Source organism: Arvicanthis niloticus, chromosome 5 (genome assembly GCF_011762505.2).
Source record: "Arvicanthis niloticus isolate mArvNil1 chromosome 5, mArvNil1.pat.X, whole genome shotgun sequence".
In the NCBI taxonomy this organism is placed as follows: domain Eukaryota; kingdom Metazoa; phylum Chordata; class Mammalia; order Rodentia; family Muridae; genus Arvicanthis; species Arvicanthis niloticus.
The window spans coordinates 14838499-14853769 of record NC_047662.1 but is presented as its reverse complement, the minus strand read 5'-3'; the positions used below and the strand labels follow the sequence as shown (position 1 = coordinate 14853769).

The window sequence follows — 15271 nt, the reverse complement described above, 5'->3', positions numbered from 1 at the left end:
TCAGAGGGGATGTGGAACCTAGTCTCTTGCTCTGTGCCAGTCTTTTAGTGGATGTGCCTCTATAGCTCCAGAGCCTCCTGCCATGACATATAGCTTCATGGACAGCCCAAAGCAACTGGGCTTCTGGGCTGTAAGCTTCTGGCTTCAGAACCATGAGCCCAAGAAACCTTTCCATTTGATAAGTAAATAATCTCAGGCGTTTTGTTACAGTGATGGAAGGCTGACTGATACACATTGTAAGAGGATCAGATGTCAGGTAGATACTGTCCCCTTTTCTCCAGCTCCAGGACAAATGCACATGGAATTTACAAGCCCACAGACTAGACAAGAAGGCAGTCTGTAGTGTAGCTTGTGGCGGGAGAGTGGGGAGGTCCAGGGAGTCTGCTGTGTGAAGCCAAACTATCTGGTGAATCTGGATGAGGTCATCTGGACGAATGCTATCCACACATAAAGTATCGCGCTTGCTGTTGCATGCCACTAAGGTGTGGGTTGACTTGTTAGGCAGCACTATCGTGGTTACAGATGACTGTTACATTTCCCCTGAGGAGTCATGGCCACTTCCCATACCTGGCTGTTTTTAGGACTGAATGAGACAAGACCTGCATGCCTACCCATCCTCATGGGAGCGCAGGCTCTCCATCTCCTTTTCCATCCTATCTCTGTGCCTGTCCCAAGACTGGATGCCAGTAGGTACCCAGTAGCTGCTTCTAGACTAAGGAAAAATACAGAGCCAGACATCGAGGTGGGGAAGATCGGTCTGTTTGTTTAATTAAACCCAGTGAGGAAGCCAAGACATCGGCCGAGACTAAGAACGAGACTGGAAATAGTTTAGAAAAGAAATGAAAATCGGTCGCAGAGATGCCGGGCCGCTGGGGGCATCCTCACGTGAGTTCCAGGATCACTGTCAGGGCAAGCACCAGGGTGAGCCGGACGCCAGCGAGGCCAGAAGCAGAACCTGTGAGAGGGCGGAGGTGTCAGGGCTGCAGCCTGCCTGTGTGTCACAGTGGACCTATGTGTGGGTGTGAAACTCTGCTGGTAAACAGTTCCCAACAAAGATGTTGTAGGGGCAGAATCAGGTGACTTGAGTTGGAAGCTCAGATCTGCTGTCTGCCTGCCAGGGGTCCAGTGCCTCATCCCCATGCAGGCCTGCTGGGCTGAGGTCATCAGGGTGGTCCAGTGAGCACCAGGAGCGGGAAGCTTCACTGAGACTGTGAGATGTGCAACATATGGGTAGTGTCTGCATCCCGTGGGTGGTTCTAGGTCGGGGTGGCTGAAGAGAGCAGCCCGGGACAACTGTCTGTGCTCTTAAGTGTCCCATTGAATTGTCAGAGATCCATACCATGGTCAGTACCAGACAAGGCCTCTTGTGGTCTGGGTAGCAGTGAGAGGGTACACACACACACCCCCCCAGTCCCTGACATCCCATTGGCTGTTTGGGGATATAGGGTCTTCCTTGATTAGTGCCTACAGTTGCCTAAACTTGACTCTGCCTAGCTGAGGTGATGGCCTCCTGAGGCAGGTGGTGTTTTCTGAGGCCTTGAAAGGCACTCACTTTTAAGTGTGCAGTCCTGAGGATGGAGACTTACCACGGGAATCCTCTGTTCCTCTTGGGATATTTGGGTTTTCTGTCAGAAAGAAACAGAGAGGAGCAGAGTGGGTGGGTGGTGCCGAGTGGAGAGCCCTCACCAGGCACCCACTATATGCTACTGTACTCAATGGGATGGTGCAACCAACCACCTCTTTCCCCTGTGTCTGTCCATATTACAGATGGGGAAACTGAGGCCTGCCAAGTGGCCAAACCTAGATGTGAACCTGGAATCTCTCTGATGGTAAAGCCATTGTAATCATAACCAGTGAGCTGAATTCTCTCCCTGAGACAAATTCATGGGGTTTCTGTGAAAAGCTTTTAGCCAGGGCCTATCCTTGAATGGTCCTGTGGGGTCCCTACCGAACACGATGAGCCGAGTGTGTGTATCAGTGGAGCCCAGTGGGTTCTGGGCAGTGCAGCGGTACATGGAGCCGTTGAGCTCAGCAGGAACCCTCTCCAGTACGAGCTCCCGCCCGTCAAATTCGGCACTGCCATCCAGGAGGCGGCTGCCCACTCTTGTCCACGTGAACATGGGTTCTGGGAAGACCTCATTCTGTAAACCAGAGTAGGGAAGAGTGGGGTCACAGGGGAGCCGCTGCTAACACAAGGAAGTCAGAGGCTTTCCAGACCCTGATTCTCATCTAACAGGCTTCAGGTAGCACCTCCGAACCCCAGGAAGAGGGCTAGGGATGTAGCTTAGTTGGTAACGTGTTTGCCAAGCACACATAAAGTCCTGGGTTCCATCCCCAGCACCCTATAAACTGTGATGGTGTCTAGCACCGAGGTGGAGGAGGCAAGGTCAGAAGTTCAAAATCATCCTCAGCTAAACAGGGAATTTGAGAACAGCCTGGAGAACAGAGTCTAGGTGGAGAGGATTCAGGGCTTAGGGCCGGAATAAATGGGAAGACGGAAGGTTGAGGTGAGCTGCATTCGCTCATGGGTATAGAAGAGTAAGCCAGAGAGGCTGGTCCCCATGGCCACTGGGTGTCTCTACCTACCCACCACCCGACTCCGGTATCCAGAAAGAGACTGACCTGAAATCCGTGGACTAGGATCCTCACTGTGTCCCCAACCCGGGCTCTGGTGGGTGTCATCACGATTTTGGGTCCTTTGGGAGCAACTGTATCAAGAGGAAGATCAGGTCAGAAAGGGATGGTAGGTGTGGTTAGACAGGGGGTAGTGGGTGTGGTCAGCGAGAAGTGGTGGGTGGGGCCAGAGAGGAGTGATGAGTAGAGTCGGAGAGGGCTGGTGGGTGGGCTCAGAGAGGGCTGGTAGATGGGGGTCATGGAGGGGTGGTGGGTGGAGTCAGAGAGCAGGTGATGGGTGGGGTTAGAGAGAAGTGGTGGGCGGGGTCAGAGAGAGGTGGTGGGTGGATGCAATTGCATTGAGAAGTGGGTAGAGCAGAATCTGATCCAGTTTAAGACCAGTCTGACTCCAAGGAGGCTCGTTCACTCCCTCAGTCAAGGCTGCCTCCTTCTCGTATTTCCTACAGCCCTACTGTGTGTGTCACCATAGCTGGGATCTAAGGATTCAATGACACCTACAAATGCATGGATCTCGCAAGTCAGTGGGGGAGGATAACAAGACCATCACTGTCCCCTCGGTCTAGCTGAGTTCACAGAGGCCCGGGGACTTCATTATGATTTGCCAAAAGTCAAAGAAGGAGGAAGGATCAGGACCAAAATTCTGTCTCTCAGACTCCAGACTGAGGCTCCTACTGCCAGGGGACTTCCTGGAACCTCTGTGTGTTGGGCAGGGGTGCGGGGGTGCAGGGGTGCGGGGGTGTGTGGGGTGGTGTGGACCAAGTGAAGCCACCATCTCCTTCCCTAGCCAGCCTTTCTTCTCCCTGCATCTGGTCCTCTCATCCCCAGTACTGTCTTCCTCAGCTGCTCTGTGTGTGCTGAGGTGACATGATGCCCTGGGTGTCTCTTGCCTGTGAGAGATTGAAGGACCTGCTGGATTTCTCTCTCTCTCCCAGAGGGGAGAACCCAGGCCCACACAAAACGAAGAGGCTTGTCCCGGGTCCCTGCAGAGTCAATTACACGCGTTTCCTGACTCCCCGCCCCTCATTAATCCATTTGCTCAGTCACTCAATAGTAATTACTGAGCTGGCCATATGTCAGGCTGTGGAGCAGGGCTGGGAACTAGTAAAGGGGACAGTGATAAAGTCAAGTGTCCCACAGCTTCTCCTTTAGTGAGAGAGACATTTAATTTGCAAACAGGCTCGGCCAAACTGTGACCACTGTTGTATGCAGGGCCTGAGGCCAGCAGAAGTGGCACACAGCTCACGGAAGGGCAGTGGTCACAACGTCCAGGAGAAGTAAAGCCCATGAAGAAGGTTCCAGGCAGGAGGAAAATCAGGGACATGATGGAAGGTCAACAAGAGAGCTGGCAGGGCTGGGGACAGACTACACAGTTCCCAGGGCTGCCTTTCCTACTTAATGCACGACAGAAATCAGAGCAGCAAGCAGATGTGAGCCGGCTCCAGGCTCTGCCAGTCTCACTCTCTGAGAGAAAGACCAAGAAACTGTTAATTAACTGCGAGAAAGACAGACATCTAACAGGGCCGCGTGGGCAGAGGGAAGGATCAGGACTGCTGTGAGGGGAGGGAAGGCTGCTGAGGGGAGGAGACAGTGACTTCCACTGCTGTGTCCACCTGCCAGCTGCCTGGAAGGGACACCGGGCAGATGGCGGGCTCAGGATGGAAAGGCTCCACCTCTAAGCCACCCCCTTCCCCTTTATTCAACACTGCGTATTTTACCCCATTTCCCCTTTCAGCCTTTAGAGCTTGGCCTGCAGGCACAGAAAGGCTCAGGGAAACAAAGTAACATTCTTACCTCCTCCAGCTGCTCTCCCGGGCTATAAAGGGGGCGGGTCTGTTTGTGGGGGTTGGGGGAAGCCCCAGGGGAGAGAGAGAGAGAGAGAGAGAGAGAGAGAGAGAGAGAGAGAGAGAGAGAGAGAGAGAGAGAGAGAGTGTGTGTGTGTGTGTATGTAGGGTCACATGGCCGTGTGGTCTGTGTCACTTCCAGCCTCAACCAGCAGAGGGCGCTGAAAGGCCTCAATTGCAGGAGAAGGCAATGCCTGGCTAGAGGTCTGCTCAGAGCCAAGGGCAGCCAGGCAGCAGGCCGCACACTTTGGCTGCCCTGAACGGTTTCTAGTGCCCCTACGCTCAGTCGACCCTGAGGGACATAGAGGGAAGCCATGGAGGGGCCTGCTATATTGTTGTCCCTCTGAGTTCTCATGCAGTTGGGTGTTTGCAGATGTCCTGGGGCTCCCGCCCTTGAGGCTGCTGGGAGCCACTTGTTTCTGGAAGTCAGGCCAGCTGCTCACATCCTAGGATCCCACCAACACCAGGAAGTCCACTGCAGCTCCTGGCAAGCAAAACCTAGCCTCCTGACTGCTTTGGGAGCACAACCTGGCATGTCAAGTTGAGGTGGTATCCACAGTTTTGGTATCTACTCCTTCAAGCCCTGGCCCTCTTAGGCTGTGTGGGGCAAAGCAGCAGCTTAGTCTGTCTACTTATCTGTTCATCAGTTGCCTACGAGATGCTCTGAAAACGACAACGGGGAGAGGGTGAAGCCCCAGAGGGAAATCCTGGCTCAAGGGAGTGCCGACATTCTCATTACGCCCCACCCCACCCCCGCATGCGCACCTGTGGTCTCACCCCGGACATACACACACACACCACACTCTTTCACCCGTGGCATTCTTCCTGTCTGTAAGGACAGAAGGTGTGGTCTCAAGGAAGGGCGCCTCTGGGACTCCTGTGGGATCCTGAGTTTTTATTAAGATAGTTATTATCTATCCAGTCATCATCCATCCACCATGTATCCAGTCTACCCTCCCATCATCCAACCATCATCCATCCATCACACCCTCCATTTCCTGTATACATCCAGCCCACTCATCTCTCTATCCAACTAACCTACCCACACAACCACTCTCTACCCACCCATCCATCTTCCCAGCCACCTGCTCACATGCCCATCCATGAATTCATCCAACTTCTTCACCATCCTGTCTATTCACCTGTCCATCTAACATATCCATCCATCCATCCATCCATCCATCCATCCATCTTTCCTTCATGTCCATTCAATCCACCCATCCACCCACTCACCCATCCATCCACCTGTCTGCCTAATCCATCCCTCCATCTATACCATCTGTCCATCCGCCTGTCCATCCACCCAACCATCCCTCCCTGTGCAGTTGTTGGGTCACAGGAATGAGGTGTTTATCGTATTTGAGAAACCATGCTGGTTCCCCGTGGATGCGTACCGTTGTCCCACTGATGATGCAGGACGGTTCTGGTTCCTCTGCACACTTGCCAACATTTGTTATCGTCAGCTTTGAAAACTTCATCCAGTCTAATAGTTACTAATGCTATCCCGCCGAGGTCTTAATCCCCACTTCTCTGATGAGTGACACTGTATTTTAATAAGTCCATGGGTGATTTTAAAAGCAGGATGTCATTTTAAAGGCAGGGCTGGAGGTGTGGCTCAGGCAGTGGCAGAGTGTTTGCTTAGCACAGGTGAGGCCCTGGGTTTGCACTGACAACAAATACTGCTTGTCTCTCATGTGTATCTAGTAGGGGCTGCCCCCTTGGTTTTATAAGATGTTCTCTCTGTCTGTCTCTGTCTCTCTCATTTCTAATTTTGAGATGGGGCTTATGACAGTCTGGGATTTGAGATAGTCAGTCAGTTCAGACTGATCTCAAGCTACCCAGGTAACCAAGGGATGACCTTGAACTTCTGATCCTCCTGTCCCTACCAACAAACGCTGAGATGACAGCTGTGTGCCACCATGCCAGGCTTAGCTGGGTTTGCTTTTTGTTTTTCTTTTATTGTTTGTTTCCGTTTTTTTTTTTTTTTGCATCCTGGGTACCAGTGTTTCCCAGAGGACTGAGCGTGTCCCCCACACCCCCTTCTACACCTTGCCTTCCTACTCTCTTAAAGAGGCAAAGATCTGAATTTTGATTCTGCCCAACCAACCAGCTTCCAATTTTTCCTCTAGTGGGTTGTTTTTTTTTTTTTTTTTTTTTTTTTTTTTTTATGACTGCTTTAAGCAATGTTGGCTACCTTGGCTCCATAAAGACATCGTTCTCCATTTTGTTCTGGAAGCTTTATGACGCTGGCTTTTACACAGGGGCCTATCAATCATCTCTGGTTAACCTGTGTGTGTGCCAGGCAGGGGCCAGGCCCGCCTCCCCCTCCCCCACCCTCACGTTCCCTCGTTCCTTCCAGCCATGTGTTAGAGGACTCCTCTTTACTCTCCGAACAGCCTCAGGGTCTCCATCAAAATCAATTGACTTTACCTGCAGGTCTGTTTTTGGGCTCTCTTCTCTGCGACAGCCTAGCGTCTACATTGGAGGGTTTGGGCAGCTGTTTATCTGAGTTTGGGGCTGATTGTAAGGAGATCAGTTGGGATGAAAAACGGCGGGGGGGGGGGGGGGGGACCAGAAGCAGAAAGGCCAGTTTGGAGGCCGGCCGTGCTGCTCTCCAGGGCTGGATGCTGAGTGCTTGGATGGGTTGCAGGGAAAATCGGAGAAGGGCAGGCCCGGGAAGCATTCTGACGCTGTGCTGCTGGGAGGGTGTGTGACCTGGACTTGAGGAGATCTGAGTAGCCCTGAGGCTAATGGCTTGACCAATTCGAAGATGGCATTGTCACCACTGAGGTGACTTTCAAGGCTGCCCACCAGAGAGACAAAAATCCAGGAAGAGGGGTTTTAAAGAGATACGGTCGACTGGATAGGCTTCCTGGAGGAAGCGGCACGTGAGCCACACAGGGCATCCCTGATAAATGAATGCGGGTGAGAGCAAGGCCCACTGCAGAAGACAAGCCCAACCATTGGTGGCCTGGGCTTCCAAGTCCTTGCTGGGTGTTCGAATTCTGCACCCCAATACCACTCCGTTCACTCCGCAGCCTTTCTCAGAGTGCAGGGTTTGTCACTGTGCAGGTCCCACTCATGACCCAATGTGTCCTTGACCGCAGCCGTCAGCTGGGCAACACTACGGAAGCAGACTCTGGGACAGACTGCCCCAGCTCACTGACCTCGCATGTAAAATCCAAGTCTCTCACCTAAAGGACAGGAGTAAGGACAGCGCCTCCAGTGGCCACCACGGGCACTGCAGGGGTTCAAGCTGGCCTCCTAGCTTATGGTTAAACGGTGTCTGCTCACTTGTCACATTGAACAGGTCAGAAAACAGAGGCGCAGGGCAGGCTAGGCAGAAAGAGAAATTAGCCCAGGCTCTCACTCTCGCCTCAGGAGTCCGGGCTATGGGAGCTGCAAGGGATTGCTGAACACCCATGCGCTTGACCCTAACAAACACCCCGCTGACCTGGGACTTCCATTTTCTCCAGTCCAACAAACAACCTTACCGAAGACCCTTGTCTCTGCCCGCCCCAACCCCCCTGAGCTGACCTTACTTCATTTGCTCCCCTCCCCCTGGCTTCCAGCAGCCCGTCTCTTCCCCTCCCCCCCCCTTCGTTGGACTACAACCTCTTATCTCTGATGGGCTGCAAAGAGCCTGCCAGGTCTTACCCAGCGTGACCTCCGCCTGCATGGGCATGGACAGCGCTGGGTGCTTGACCTCACAGCTGAAGAGGGCCTCATTGTCGATCTGCGGGTTGAGGGTCCAGGTGAGCAGGGCCCGCACCTCCACCGTGCCATCGCTGCCTGGGGTGCGGCTGTGGCGCAGGAAGTAGACCGGCTCGGCGCTGTGTACCCAACGGGGGAACTCTCGGCTCACCACTGTCTCTGGGATGTTTTCCGTGGTGGGCTGCACGAAGAGGCTGGGGTCCTGGGTGAGGCTGCGCGAGGGGCGCTCCGTGTAGGGACGTCCAGCCCGGTATTCAGTGTCCAGAAGAGACAGTGACTTTTGCATTTTGGTATCGTCCACGTCTCGGTGCAGAAGGCTGCGGAAGGGCCTGCTGTCCTGGACCGGGCCGGAGCTGGCTGCTGGCAGTTCTGTAAGGGGCACCGCATCGATCGGCTCCCCATCCCGTTTGAAATAAACCTACGGTTGCAAGCAGGACAGGGTGGGAAAGATAATGGATGGATGGTTTACCTTCCTGAGGGACTCTCACAAGAGCCTGGGCTTCCAAGTCAGTAGGGAGACAGTCACGCCCACTCCTTTTCCACATGCCCCTGGAGAGCTAATGTGGGAATACATACAAACAGCTCTTGAGAGAGATGGCTCTGCCCAACGCTATCATGGACAAGTTGTGGGGACTTTGAGCCTGTTTCTCCACTTGTAAAGAGAAGATAACTGACTCCAGGGAGCAATTGGGGGGCTTAAATGAAGTCATATGGGGAGTTTGGTTTTAGAGGCTACTTAACTACCATCCGGGCTCCAGTATGGTTCATAGCTGAACCAGGGTGTGTAGGGGGAGGGTACGTGGATGAGGAGGAAATAGGGCATTGGGGGCAAAATGAGGGGTTAGAAGAGGAAGGGAGAAGATGTGTGTGTGTGTGTGTGTGTGTGTGTGTGTCCTGCCTGCTCACACAATTTGGTAATTCAGAGCTGCCAGGCAGAAAACAGGTGCGTGTATGTGGGAGGGAGCTAGGTGCAAGGAATGAGGTGAAAGAAGATGTCTTCTCCCTTTCTCTGCTAATAGGGAATTCAAGTTTTGAGAGGCGGCATTTAATTTAATTTGCTGTCTTCTTATTTTGGTACATGCGCCCGGAAGCCTGTGGGGATTGGGTGTATTTTTTAATAAAGCAGATAAATAAATCGATAGGAGACGGGGAGAGAGAGAGAAAAGCAGAAAGCAGCGTGCTCTGGGACTCCAGGGACTCGGTGGGTATGAAGAGAGAAGCCTGGGGGTGGGCTGGTGGGGGAGGGGCTGGGGAGTGGATGGGGGGGATGGGAGGGGGTGATACGTGGGTGTGGAGGACCTGTCAGAGTTTAAAACTCTGCAGAAGAATCTCTAGCACGTAATGGTCTGCTTTGGGGGCTTTGGGTTTTTCCCCGTTCCCTTTTCTTTGCCTTTCTTTTCTTTTTTCATTTCTTTCTTTCTTTTCTTTCTTCCTTCCTTCCTTTCTTTCTTTCTTTCTTTTTTTTTTTTGAAAAGTGCTTCAGAAGCAGGTGTAATTTATATCAAAGAATTGCTTTCAAGTTCCGACGCTCCAGACAGTAAGATGCCCGGACTGTCAGGGAATGAGAATCTTTTATACAGACAAAGGGGATGAAGAGAGAGGAGGGACAGAGTGTGTGGGGGGGTCATTTTTTATAACTGTGTCTTAAGTGGGATGACGAGAGAGGAGGAGAGAGGAGGGACGGGGGGTCATAACTGTGTCTTAAGTGGCAGCCTGGGGGTGAGGTGAGAAGGGGGTGCTCTCCTGTAGCCCCAGGGCCAGGAAACCCTCCCCTCAGGTCTTTCTTTCCCCAGAGGAAAGACCAGCTTCTCTGATTTGGGGGGAGGGTGGACATCCTTAGGGATTCTGAGAGCAAATTGTGAGTCTTGTCTTCAGCATCCGTGGCTCTAAGGCCACCTTTATCAACTGCTTGCTTGTGGCTGCAGTGTGACTCTAAACTTGCCCACTGAGCTCTGACCACTATGCCTCCATGCCTCACTAGTGACCTCATGGCTGTTACCCTATGTCTCTGTACTGCTGACCCTTGACTTTCAGGTCTCATACCCCTAACCCCTAACCCTTGTGCCCTTACCCTCACCCCAGACCCCTATGTCTCTGCATCCCTGACCCCTGACCACCACATCTTATGTTGCTGACCTCTGTGCCCCATACCCTAATTCCAGGCCCACATGTCTCTGTGCCCCCTCTTACTCCTGCACCTTATCATGGGGCATCGCTACACCTATTCCTGACCCTTGACTTTCCACTCCTCTGCCCTGAGCAACTGATTCTGGATCCCAGGCGCAGATCCACAGGTCCCACCACTGGCCCACACATGAGAAACAGTCTCACTGGGAAGGTGGGGGACCACTTACCTGTCCATCTGAATTCTAACTGCAGGTCCTCATTGCTCCAGCCATACCCCCTACCACCATCACCGCCATCTTGCTAAATCCAAGAAATAGGAACTCATCGGGTTGAGGACTAGAATGTTATTCTAAGATGCCCACACTAAAATCACACCCAAATGTAGTTCAAAGGCTCTGACACACGGGTGCGGGTGCGCAGGGGCGCTTCCAGAGAACTTGAGGAACTTGATTCATGCCTCCCCTGTCAGAAGTTAGACAAGTGAGGTTTCACGGAGTAATTGTAGGTGAGAAGGGCCCCACGGCTTCCGAGACACTGATGTCTCAGAAGGGGAGGAGGACCCCTGGTCAGGGTCAGTCCTGGGGATCTGTGTGACCAGAAGCAGAGCTCAGGCCAGGTGCTCTGGATGCCTACCCTCCCTGTAACTGAGTATCCCACTCTGTCTTCCCTCCTGTCCCCTTCTCTCTCCCCCTCTCTCTTTCTTCTCTTCCTTCTGGGGAGACTTCCTGTGAAGCCCATGGAGGCCCAGGAGGAGCAGCATGCTTGAAGCATGAGAATATGAGCGTGGGTCCCTTTCCTGTGGAAAATATCAGGAGATTATGGCGAAGTCACCTCCCCATCTCTGGACCCTGTTCTTTGTTCTCCATTCTCCTCAGTATCTAGGAGGGGGCATACTGGGTCCTGGGCACTCCTGGAAGAAAACCTTACTGTGAAGACCTAGGACGGCAGGATGGGACAGGCCACTTCCTGTCTGGGTACAGAAGTGGTCCCTGAAGGAGGTTCAGAGAGCAGAAGTCTTGGCATACTGAGGGCTGAGCCCCGAAGCACTTACCATGGGTGCTGGCTTCCCTCCCGACACGATGCAGACCAGTGTGAAGTTCTGGGCCTGGTACCGGCTGAAGGGGGCAGGGGAGTTCGCAGCCACGACTTCGATGGAGGTGGGAGGAGCTTCCGAAGGGAAGAACAGGAGATAGTGACTCAGTTGGGGGACTCAAAGAGTTCTACACCAGGCGGGGCTGCAGAATTGACAGCTAATGGAGAGCACAGGGTCCCTTGCTGGGGACACAGAGTAGGGCCCTGCTTCCTGGGACTTTTAACAAAATGAAAGAAATACGGGGCACTGAGAGACCGCGGAAGATTGAAGTGGCAAGGGCATCCAGCCCCAGAAAGCATCCTAGAAAAGATATCCAACTGCAGAAGGGAATCCTGCCCCAGTGAAGCGATCCTGGGGCGTCACTGCCAGAGAAGCCACACTGGGCTGTGATCCGAGGAAGCAGCAGCTGAGAGGGAGGCAGAACTAGCCCAGGTAAGGGCCCAGTGGGGGTGGGGTGGGGTGGGGTGGAGTGGGGGAGGGGCAGCTGAGCTGGTGCTCGCGTTGCCCCAACACGATATTGCCAGGGCAAGAAGGAGTAAAGTTGCAAGCGCACGCTGTCTGGGCTGGAGCCAGCTCCAACCTGTGCAGGCGTCTATGACATTTTCAGGAATTTTGTGAACCAGCTGTTAAACTGTTATGATCTTAAACAGGTCCCTGTGGGTGTCTTTACACCATGATCTCAGCAACTGCGGGCAGATCGAGGCCTCCGTCTCCCATCCACTGCCTTCAACACAGCCCCACCCCCTACTCCTGGAAATCTAGAAAGCTGTGTGACCAGCTCACCACAGCCTAAGAGTGGTCTCCTTTCTCCTGAGAGTAGTGGGTGTTAGCATTTTGTCTAGGCTCCGCCCCACAGTTACCTGGCAACAGCCAGGTGTGCCTGACCCACTATAAATGGGGCTGCTCACACTCTCCTCTCTCTCCTGCTTTCTTGCTCTGTCCTCTCGCCCCTTCCCCCCCCCCCACTCTCTCTCCACGTGCTCGTGGCCGGCTCTCTCTCTCTCGCTCACTCTCTCTCTCTCACTCCCTCTCTCGCTCTCGCTCTCTCTCTCTCTCTCCCCTTCTCAACTCCCCTCCCCATGCCCTGAATAAACTCTATGCTATACCATCGTGTGGCTAGTCCCTCAGGGGGAAGAGATGCTTCTGCAAGGGCCCGCAGAGTAACCCCCTTTTCCCCACATCCGACTACACATCCACCAAACGTATTCCTTCTCTCCTTATCTTTTTATGAAATACAACAGTTGGGAGGGGGCACTGAACGTTTTAAGAGAGCGCAGAGACAGGGGAGTAACTTCATTTTAGAGAGCCAGAAAGCACAGCGTGGGCTTTAGCTGCACAAGACAGCATCTTAGACTCCACGGGCTGGGAATGAGCTCAACGTGTTACTTAAGAGTCATCCGGAAGCAGGGGGTGGGGGTGAGGGTGGGGGTGCGGTGGGGCTTCTCTCTCCCCGGTACCTGGTTTACTGTGAATGGCGGCCTCCTCACCCCATCTCCTCCTTCCTCTCCTTCCCCAAACCCAGTTCAGTCACCCTCATTCTCGTGTCTTGGGGACATGACCACACTGTGAGCCTCTGACCTCTCCTTGGTTAACTGGGAAGAGTGCTCGACAGATGTGGCCGCGGGACAGAACTCAAGCTAGAGAATCCGCAGGGCTTCACGCTGGGAATTCAACCTGAAGACGACTCCTTGGCTGTGATTTCCCGACCGCGGCAGGAGGCACCATCTTTGAACTCTGCTTAGAGCAGGCAGTCGTTCTGGCTTCCCTGGCCTTGGGCCTCTGCTCCGCGGTTGGGGAGCGGGTGGGGCGGGCAAACAACAAACAAAAGATGCAGGAGACCTTGCCTTCCTGCAGGGGGTTTTCACCCCAGTTGAGTTTAATTAAGTTCACCGAGCTTTTCCTGACACCCGCCAGGTGTGAGGCTCAGTGCCAGGGGCCTGCTGCCGGCATCCAGCAAAGAGGGAGATAAACTTGCCAAGAAGCCTGTGTGCTAGTTGGGGGCGGCAGGCGCCGGGCTGTTGTGTTTTAGGGCCCAGTGAGATGGGGCCAGGTATGAGCCATTGCCTCGCTCGTTCTGGCAGCCACACATGCTGGGGGCAAAAGAAGAGAAGCCGAGCAAGCGGGGGAAGCCTGGGAGAACAATAGACCGAGAATTGTAATTAAGTGGAAGATGGCTCAAAACAGATGGTAAGTCGGGTGGGAACTGGGAGAGCGGAAATGCACACCAGAACACTTCAATTACCCAGAAGTTGCAAACTCCGCAGTGTAACTTTTTCAGAACAGCACTGAGGACGAGAACTGAAGGGAACGATCAGTGGCGGCTTCCGAGAGCTGCTGACTCCAGCCTCGACGTTGGCCTGCGAGGTGGGTGTGCTACTCCCATTCTCCAGATGGGGAAAAAGAGACCCAGCTTACGGAGCCAGCGTGAGGTAGGGCTGCAATCTGAATGGTGACAACCTGGCTCGACAGCGGCTCCCGTTGTAGACTAGGCTAGCCTTGAATTCTTAACCATCTATTTGTCTCTCTGTGTGTGTGTGCTGAGATTAGAGGTTTGTGCCATCAATGCCTGGTCTGGAACCCCAATTCTCTCTGCACCAGGCCAGCCCAACCTTCAAAGGGACCAGTATCTGTTGGTACCTTTCAGTTGCTGAGAGTTCCCATTTCCTGGTACCTTGCAGCATCTTCAGAGTCCTGGTGGTTCAGTTTCCTTGGGAACTGCTTCTAGTTCTGTTGCCCCAAAGGCGAAGGATCCTCCCTTCAGTCAGTTGAGCATAAAACCCTGCCACCTAAGTTTACTGTGTGTGGTTCCCCCACACCCTCAGTGTCCCCCTGAAAGGTTCCCATCCCCACTTCCTTCTGCACCTCCATCCCCACCTCCATCAGCTGCCAGCTCCATCTTCAGTCTGATCCCCAACACCACCTCTACCTCCACCTTTGTCATCAATTCCCGTCCTCATCACATCTTCATCTCCAAAGTACGATAAAGTATATCCTCCAGAATGCTGAAGGGCCTGAAAGGGCAGGTAGACCCTTCAAAATCCCCTCTTCCCCCATGTCACTTTATTGGTTAATTTTCAATGGCTGAGGTAAAAGCCATGACCAAGACAATTTATAAAAGAAAGCATTTAATTTAGCTTATGATTCTAGAGGGTTTGAGTCCATGATGGCAGAACAAAGGCATGGCAAGAGGAACAGCTGAGCGCTCACATCTCAAACCCAGAGCAGGAGGCAGAGAGCACACTGGGAATGACAGGAGACTTTGCAGACCACACGGCTCACTCCCAATGACACATCTCCTCCAACAAGGCCACACCTCCTAATTCTTCCCAAACAGTTCTACCAACTAGGCCACACCTCCTAATCCTTCCCAAACAGTTCCACCAACTAGGCAACACCCCCTAATCCTTCCCAAACAGTTCCACCAACTAGAAACCAAGAATTCAGACATGAGTCTACAGAGATCACTCTCATTTAAATCACCACAGTCAACTTCACCAAGACTATATGGTACCTGATATGCCCTCTTGTCAGGGTAATGAATGCGGTTGGCTGGCTTCACTTTTGCTGTGCTACTGAAGGACTCTAGGGCCTCCTGCTTGCTAGCCAAGTGCTCCAGCCCTAAGCTACATACCCATCCCCACATCATTAGGAAGGGAGAGGGCTTAGGACCCCCTGACTGTGGGCTCTAGACTAGAGCTCTCGAAAGTCAAAGACTAGCCTCACTACTTGTCAGCTGTGTGACCTTGGACAGGTGACTTAACCTCTCTCCATGTTTCCTTGCCTATACAATGGAAATAAAAGGGGCTTGTGGAGATACAAGAACAAATATTTTGGAAGTGTCCCCAGTAGAACAATAGCTGCC

At 53.1% G+C, this 15271-nt stretch overlaps 1 protein-coding gene across 1 annotated transcript in view; it reads right to left on the bottom strand.

Annotated features, from left to right (window-relative positions):
- Positions 1 to 743: 743 nt before the first annotated feature.
- The window catches only part of Igsf21 (immunoglobin superfamily member 21), a 226182-nt gene continuing 211654 nt past the window's right edge, over positions 744 to 15271 (bottom strand). The window contains exons 5-10 of the mRNA XM_034502950.2: positions 11368 to 11483; positions 8133 to 8607; positions 2623 to 2708; positions 1949 to 2141; positions 1587 to 1625; positions 744 to 955 (exon numbers count right to left, since the gene is read on the bottom strand). Coding sequence (XP_034358841.1) covers positions 882 to 955; positions 1587 to 1625; positions 1949 to 2141; positions 2623 to 2708; positions 8133 to 8607; positions 11368 to 11483 — 983 coding nt within the window. The 3' untranslated portion in view covers positions 744 to 881. The remainder of the gene's footprint in view (positions 956 to 1586; positions 1626 to 1948; positions 2142 to 2622; positions 2709 to 8132; positions 8608 to 11367; positions 11484 to 15271) is intronic.